Below are 8,639 nucleotides of genomic sequence, written 5' to 3' on the forward strand. Positions count from 1 at the left end.
CCCACCACTAAACCCTGTCCCTAAGCACCTCGTCTGCCCAGCTTTTAAGTCCCTCCAGGGATGTGGACTCAACCCCTTCCCTGGGCAGCCCCTTCCAGTGGCTGACAGCCCTTTCAGTGAAGAAATTTTTCCTAATGTCCAACCTTATGTCCAACCTCCCCTGGCACAACTTGAGGCCATTTCACCTCAGCCTATTGCCCATTACCTGGGAGCAGAGACGGACCCCCACCTCACTGCCCCCTCCTGTCAGGCAGTTGTAGAGGGAGATAAGGTCTCCCCTCAGCCTCCTCTTCTCCAGGCTGAACACCCCCAGGTCCCCTCCAGGTCCTTCTGGGAGTGAGAGGCTCAACCCTGACCCCAGCATTCGAGGGGTGGCCTCACCAGTGTCCAGCACAGGGGCACGGTCACTGCCCTGCTTCTGCTGGCCACACCAGTCCTGATACAAGCCAGGATGCCATTGGCCCTCTTGGCCACCTGGGCACACTGCTGGCTCATATTCAGCTGGCTGTCAACCAGTACCCCCCGGTCCTTTTCTGCTGGGCAGCTTTCCAGCCACTCTTCCCTGTAGCGTTGCATGGGGTTGTTGTGACCCAAGTGCAGGACCCGGCACTTGGCCTTGTTGAACCTCACTCCTCCAGCTGCCCACTGAGGACACCACTGACCTGTCTTCTTCTGTGAATGGAGGTCTGCCAGTACAAAGCAGCACATCCCAGTTTGCAAATGGTGCCCAGTTTGGTTTTCTTCTAAGTTTTGGGGATTTGGATTGCTACACAGTCACTCCTCAAAAATGGGATTAATTACAACAATTACCTCGGAGTGCATTAATTAATTAACTTACTTACTTACAAATCTCCTTGGCCAAAGGACAGAGGACTGTTCTGAGCGTAAATCAGTAGTGCAGCAATTGTAGTGCCGAAACCTCAGTGTCATTGCAGCAGCGAGTGCATTACAGATCCCCCATCACCAGGGGCAATGATCCTGTTCCTGCTCTCTCTGCTGGAGTCCAGCTGAGCCTGTGGCTTCAAAAGTCTCCGGTTCTGTCTCCCACAGAGCAGCCAAGGTGCCACCCGTTGTGTTTACACAGAGAACACAGGAGAAGGAGAAATAACGCCTCAATAATTTTCCCTTTATTTTTTCAGTCTGGCAATCCGAGTCCCCGGGAATGCCAGCGAAGCCTCTTCAGGAGATCAGAGGAGGCAGGAGATGGAGTTACAAACATTGCATCTGCAAGCTGAGGTGGAAAGAAGCTGAGAAGTGAGGAAGACCACACACCACTCCTTGTTGGCCTGGCGTACAGCAGCAGCGCCCTTTCCGCTATGGGGACTAAAGTGCATCCATTAAAGTACACTTCGATATGCATGTCCTGATGGGTTTTGTATCCCCCCAGGCAGTCCATCTGCATAACATTCTGGCCTTTTTGTACCTGCGGGCTGCTTGGCAGGCCCATCCCGCACTGCTGGGTGCAGGGCACTGACTGCTGCCATGAAGGACTTCTTGGTTAAGCGCATGGTGCTAAAGACGCACCCGTGTCAGGAGTGCGGCAAATCCTTCAGCAAGAAGGGAAACCTGAAGCGGCACCAGCGGATCCACACAGCAGAGGAGCTCTTCACTTGTGGGGAGTGTGGGAGGCGCTTCACCACCCGCGGCCACCTCACGACCCACCAGAGCATCCACACTGGAGAGAAGCCCTTCTGCTGTGGGGAGTGCGGGCGCTGCTTCCGCCTGGAGATATGTCTGGCTGCCCACCAGAAGACACACACCAAGGGTGGTCCTTACCTCTGCACCCGCTGTGGCAAGAGCCTGAGCACAAAGATCTACTTCAACATCCACATGCGGACACACACGGAGAAGAGGCCATTTGCCTGCACTGAGTGTGGGAAGAGCTTTGTGAAGAAGGGGACCCTCACTGCCCACAAGGAGATCCACAAGAGGGAGAAGCCCTTCAAATGTCCTGACTGCAGTAGGTGCTTTGGGCAAAGTGCCACACTGCTGGCCCACCAGAAGATACACCTCCGTGGGGGCCCTTTCATTTGTACAGAGTGTGGGAAGAGCTTGAGCACCAAGCGGTATTTCAATGTCCACCAGAGGAACCATGCTAAGCAAAAACCACTTGAGGGACACATTGATAGTGTGTCTCTCCAGGTTACCAAGATTAAAGAGGAGCCTGATTTTGCCTTGAGGTCAGAGGATAATATGTTGGAGAATATGTCCCATGAAGGAGACGTAGCCCAGGGGTGTAGCATACCTAGAAACCCATCTAATCCAAAAAAACCTCCTTGGAAAATCCAGATGAAGGAGGAATCAGACCCACCCACTGATGACACAGCAAACATTACTGCAATAGCCTGTCAGAAACTTTACATCAAGGAAGAGCCACCAGAAAACCCGGACTATGGAAAGCAATTTGATCCAAAGATCCCACTGATGGCTTTACAGGGGAGACAGCTTAAAAAGGAAGAAGATGCTGATGGACAGCATGAATGGGACATCAGTAACTGGGTGCTCCATGTGAAGGATGAACCACAGGAAAGCACTGAATTTGGGATGTATTATGGGCAGAAACCAAACCTCAGTGCTATCCAGAGGATCCAAATGAAAGAGGAACCCGGTGTGGAGGCCAACCACCAGGAGAGCCAGAGCCCAAAGAGGAAGCAGAAGAAGTGCTATCAGCCCACCAAAGAGAGGATGGTGGAGAACCAGGAGAAATCCATGTCCAAGAAAGATCCCTCAACAAAAGGAGCTCCCAAGGGTGAACGGATATTCCCCTGTCCTGAGTGCGGGAAGAGTTTCAATCAGAAGTCAAATCTGACCAGGCACAGGAAGATTCACACGAGTGAGGGCCCGTATAAGTGCAGCGAGTGCGGGGAGAGCTTCCGCATGAACCGCAAGCTGATCCGCCACCAGCGAGTCCACATGAGCGAGCCCTTCAAATGCACCGAGTGCGGGAAGAGCTTCACCCAGCGGTCGAATCTGGTTCGGCATCAGCGGATCCACACCAAGGAGGAGCCCTACCAGTGCCCTGAGTGCGAGAAGACCTTCAATCAGAAGGCCAACCTCTTCCGTCACCAAACAATCCACATCCGCATGGGGCCTTGCAAGTGCACCAAGTGTGGGAAATGCTTCCCCCAGAAGCGCCACCTGATTAAACACCAGCTGCTCCACTCCCGAGGTGGGGCCTACAAGTGTGGGGTCTGTGGGAAGCGCTACCGGCTGAAGAAGTACCTGAGGAGGCACCAGAAAATCCATGCACGGGAAGGAACTTCTCCCTGCACAAAACAGCAGGAGTCCACAAGGGCCAGCAGTGGACCCCACCACACCGAACAAAGAGCACTGGCCCCCATAAAGAGTGAAGAGGAGAGCTGAATGGGTCTGGTGCCCACCTCTGGGGGAAAGTCATTTGGGAAAGGGGAGGGATGGAGACAAATTTTGCTCTCCTTAGGTGTGCAGTATCTGGGGGTGGGGAGGTCAACCTGAAGGGACAGTAAGGTTAAGGGGGCAGACCACTGCTGGAAACCAGTCCTCTGCAGCTTTTCTGAGGACAACCCTCTGGATATCACCTGCTCACACCCATGGGGCTGGAGAACCAAACCTCCTCAGAGCACTTGGAGATGGAGAGATAAAAGCTTGGCATCCTTTGTAATGGTATGCTTGTGCCTCTAAAGGCTGCCAAAGTTGTGGATGCCAAAATTGTCTTGTGGGGGCGATATATAACCAGAAGGACCAGGTAGGATTTCTTTTTCTTACATTACTGTGCTTCTGAGAAAGCTGAAGGAAACCTCTCCCATCTAGGCAAGGTTTTAAAGCAAGGGCCAACTCCCATCTTCCCCCTCATGTAGCTCTGATCTACACCTTGATCCTACTGGACTGATGGACCCTAGTCAACTGGGGGACAGATTTGGGAGAAACTACTGCCAGACAGACAGGGTTTTAAGCCTTAAACCAGGCTTCCAGATTGGCTTAAGCCAGGTGCCTAAAAGTTAGTTGTGCAAAATCAGTGACTGTTTTTCCAAGCTAGCTCAGAGGCCAGCAGATTGTGCTCTGGTTTGTGCCCCCACAACTCCACTGCGTGGATGTAAATGAGAATGGCTTTTCTTAGCATTGAGTTTTACATCTCTGATGAGCAGGTGGCTTTGCCACCACAAGTCCCAGAGGCACTGGTGACTTCATCAGCTCGAGCTGACACTGGTGCTGGTTCTCAGCCACCTGCTTCCCTACCTGTTACTGTGAAGCTCTTGGTAGGATAATGACTTTATTGGGTATGATTTAGGAAATTCAACCCGATCAGCAAAAATAGACTAAAAAGTCTTCAGACTTTATGGACTACAAAAATGGAAATTATTTCCCTGTTGGGATGTTTTCCCTTCCTCTCCCTGGTGTAAAGGGGACTGTGCAGCTACCCAAAAGCATGGACAGTTCAGCCATCCTTACTGCTCATTGCTGATGGTTTTGTTTGAGTGTTCCTCGGTCAGATGGATCTTTGTGTCTTGAAAGTCCCAGGTGAAATGGAGATGTGGAGGGAATCCGCAATCCCCTGAGTCACTCCCCAAGATTTCCCTGCAGCACTACTACATGGCCACTTGGGCACCACAGAGCAAAGACACATATTAGGGTTCGTTGTGTTGCTTTAATATGTAGAGTCCAAAAGGCAAGTGGAAAACTGTTCCATGGTGAAATAGTAGCTCTACCTCTCTGGTTTTGTGTAGGAAAAGAAGCCTCCTCCCCACCCCCAAGGCTCACGCCTTTTCCTCTTGGACCCATCTGAAAGTCATGTAGTATGACTTTGGGCAACTACCTGCTGTGATGCTTCAGCCCCAAGCTGCTGATTGTCTGCACTGCCTACTCTGGAGCAGCTTGGTCTGCAGGCAGGGAAACTGAGGTGTGGAGGGAAGCAGGGGAACAGGACAAATTGCACTTGAGCTTTGCCTTTACCAGCTGCTTGGACACCATTTGCATTGAGGTGTTTTGATGTGGTGACTCAAGCCCAACACTGAGCACAGCTGTCAAACCCCAAAAGCACAGAGAAATTTTGGTGTTTAGAGTCCCTCAGCCTTTGATGTAGTCAGGCTCAGGACATGATTTCAAACAGCAAGCTCTGACAGCCTCTGAAGGAGCCTACCTCTGTCCTCTCACCTGTAAACCATGGCCAAACTGAGTGATATGAAACTTCCCCTCAAGTCCCTCTAACCTGGTGGACATTCATTTCTGGGACAGAAAAGTCATACATATAGGAGAAAACAAAAAAATTAGGGTGTTCTAGGGGAGTCTAAGGGACACCCTTGTTAGAAAAATGAGTCTGGGCCATATGGTGGGTAGATACTTCACTGCAGGACTGGGAAACTCTGTCCTGGGGAAGAAAGTGGCTGAGCCAAACTGGCAAAGCAGAACAGCCTCACAGAGAGGGCAGTGAGTCAATGTCAGTAACTTTCCTGGACATCACTGGGTCTTCCACCATTGACCATGGCCAATGTGGGTGTCCCAGCTTCTGGGGAAAATCAGGACTGATAGTTTGTAATATCTCCTCAATAAAGTAAGTGTTTAAAGAAAAAAGGAAACAAAGAGAGCCTCTTCTCTGTTGGTTTTTTTTTTTTCTCATAAACTGTCACTGAGAGAACCACACTACATTCTACCCACAATGCATCAGGTGAATGCCAGAGCAAGACAGGTACCAGCGGTAATCAAATGGATGTTGTTGGTGAAGAGTTCTGCAGGCTCTGCTGACTGTGTTGACCAGCTCTCCAGCAACCGTGCCGGAGCTCAGACCTCCACATACTGACCCCAGGGCTCCAGTCAGTGACCCACAGATAGGAACCTTGTGAAGTGCCCTAAAGTGTCTGCGTAGGGCTAGAAGGACACAGGACTCATGGGAGGCTTTGACCTTTCTGGAATAATCCCAGCTCCGTGATAAAAAACGGATTTATCTGGAGATTGAACAAAGCTGCCAAAATCCTCACCCCCCAGCAGCAAAATAGCCTTCATCCTGTTCCCTACATCCATTAAAAAGGCTCCCAGATAATGCTGTTTCCTGGTTTCAGCTGAGATAGAGTTAATTTTCTTCCTAATAGCTGGCATAGTGCTGTGGTTTGGATTTAGTATGAGAATAATGTTGATAACACACTGATGGTTTAGTAGTTGCTAAGTAGTGTTTACACCAAGTCAAGGACTTTTCAGCTTCCCATGATCTGCCGGGGGCACAAGAAGCTGGGAGGGGGCACAGCCAGGACAGCTGACCCCAACTGGCCCAAGGGCTATCCCAGACCATAGGGCGTCATGCTCAGTGTAGAAACTGGGGGGAGCTGGCCAGGGCACAGTGACCACTGCTCAGGAACTGGCTGAGCATCTGTTAGTGGGTGGTGAGCAACTTGCAACGTGCATCACTTGCTTTGTATATTCTATTATTATATTCTCCACTGCACAGATTTTATGCAGAAAACCACATCTGTAAGCATTCACTGAGCAGTTTCGGTCACCAAGTGAAAAGGATGCCCACAAGGTCTGATTTTGCCTTCAGGACTTTACAGTAAATTCAACATGGTCAAGCTGAAACCAATGGAGTTAAATCAAAGTAAAAGTTATGTTAACAAAGAGAGGTCCAGACTTTGATGACTTTTAAAAAGAAATCTTCTAGTCTTGCACAGGGGGTCAGGTAGAGCTTGTCTTGAGACAATTGCTGTCCTGTTTCTGGCTGTGCACATTGTTTCTATGGATTGTAGGAGGGATCTGGCTGTGGGACTTTTTTTCATCACCTCGTTGATTCGTTGACTATCTGTGTGTATCATCTCAGCATCAGTTCTGGCTCCAGCATTCAGCATGGCTTGTCTGGAGGAGAGATGGAGACAGCCTGTGTTGGGGAGTACTTGTGCAAGAGTGAGTATTTCATGCTTCGATGGGACGTGTGGAGCTGATTGGCATTCAGCATGTTCTGGTATGGTGGGAATGAGAGAGTCTTTGGGGCCAGAGCAAACATCTGCTCCAACATAAGTGCCTTGGGATGTTTACTTGCCCTTTGAGAATGTGATAGTTCCCATGAGAACTTCTTTGAGAATCCCAAGCTGTGGTGTCTCCACAGATCAGGAGTGAGGAGAGGAAAAAGACCAGGGTGAAAACTGGGTGAGCAATAGGACATTCATCATCACATACTTCTGCACATGCTTTATCTGTTCACTTTCCACTAGCAGCCTCCATGGGGAGTGAGTATTTACCACCACCACCTTAGTTACCTCTCATCCCACCAGAGCCAAGGTGATGCAACCAGGTAGCACCACGTGGGACCAGGTCATCAAGCTGGACTGCCTGGAGCCAAGGCACGCTTGGAGCCACTGCCTCCATCTCCTGACCCAAAACACGCTCCCTCCCTTAAAAGTGATTTCTTGTGCTGGAACAAAGCAAAGGCAAGAGATCTTCATCAAAGGACCCAAGCTTCTGACTAGGCCCCACCTGCAGATTTTCATGTGATGGGGTAGGTGAGGCGGGCAGTGCTGGCCCGTGGCTCCCTGCTAAATCGCACAGGAGGTGATTACAGCCCATTGCTATCCTTCGTAAAAGGACCGCTGCCCCACGGGGGACATTGCAGAGCCCCACTGCTCTGTCTTTTTTTCCACCCCAAGCTGATTTCTGTCTCTTCTGCTTCCTTGTCTGGCCTCTTCCCTGGGGAACTTCTGTTTCAAGGACACCGACCTCCTCCAAGTCACTTCAAACTGAAAGCAGAAGTAGGAAGCAGAGATCTGGAGATCCTTCCCAACCAATTCACAAGATTTTCTCCTTTTTCATCACCTGAAAAATAGGATAAGATGCTTTGCAAGTGGAATAAGGCAGAGACTGTTCTCATTTCTACATGTGTGTTGGCCTCTGAGGAACAAAACAGACTGAAGAGTGAGAGTCTGAACACAGAAGACAACTTCTGCTAGGAGAGTAATGGGGTTTTGAAGTCATGCAAGAATAAGCCATCATTACTCCTGTGCCAAAGTTCACTCACCCTTAGACGTGTCTGCAGAGCAGAAAACCAGTCCCTGTAGGAGCGCTGGGAACAGTGCTGGTGTGAGCTCACTTTGGGGAGAAAGGACCTGGGAAGCTGAATGTTGATCTCGTGAACTACAAGTTAAGCAGCCCTGAAAACCAGTTATCCTCAGTCACGGCTCAACACGTTGGTCAGGGGCTGCAGGCAGAGATTCCTGAGAGCCTTTTGCTGCACAGATGAGCTGCAGCTCGTTGCGCATGGTCCGGGGCGCACACGTATTCACCCGGCATTGCAGGGCCCAAAACTTCCCCATCGGAGTGGGCAGGCAAAGAATCAGAAAAACCCTTGTGACAGAGAACGTGTTACTTTGATCAAGTTAATTTATAATAACTTTAACTAGCTTGGGGTTGAAGAGCAGAGAGAGGTGGGGGGGGTGTGAAGTATGGAAGGGGTGACTGTAAAGCCTCTGATGGGATGGCAAAAATGAGTTGTGCATCGGATCTAACAACGTGAAGGAGAGACACAGAGCCTGAAAACCACCATGAAAGCCTGGGCTTCCCTGTGAGAAGGTGTTAGATCCAGATCAAGTCTCACATACACCTTGCTCATGGCGGGGTGGTGGAGGAATGGGCTTGTGGGTGTTCCTGCACCTTCCTGGGTTCTTGCTCTTCTCTTCAAAGCATCA

General features: G+C 50.3%; 1 protein-coding gene across 1 annotated transcript; it reads left to right on the plus strand.

Moving 5' to 3' along the window:
* Positions 1-1,482: 1,482 nt before the first annotated feature.
* LOC104130978 (zinc finger protein 91-like) lies at positions 1,483-3,363 on the plus strand. Its single transcript, XM_009644085.1, has one exon. It carries the CDS (start codon positions 1,483-1,485, stop codon positions 3,361-3,363), a length of 1,881 nt encoding a protein of 626 aa, XP_009642380.1.
* The last annotated feature ends 5,276 nt before the right edge of the window (positions 3,364-8,639 follow it).

Source organism: Egretta garzetta, unplaced genomic scaffold, assembly GCF_000687185.1.
Source record: "Egretta garzetta isolate BGI_Z169 unplaced genomic scaffold, ASM68718v1 scaffold117, whole genome shotgun sequence".
NCBI lineage: Eukaryota > Metazoa > Chordata > Aves > Pelecaniformes > Ardeidae > Egretta > Egretta garzetta.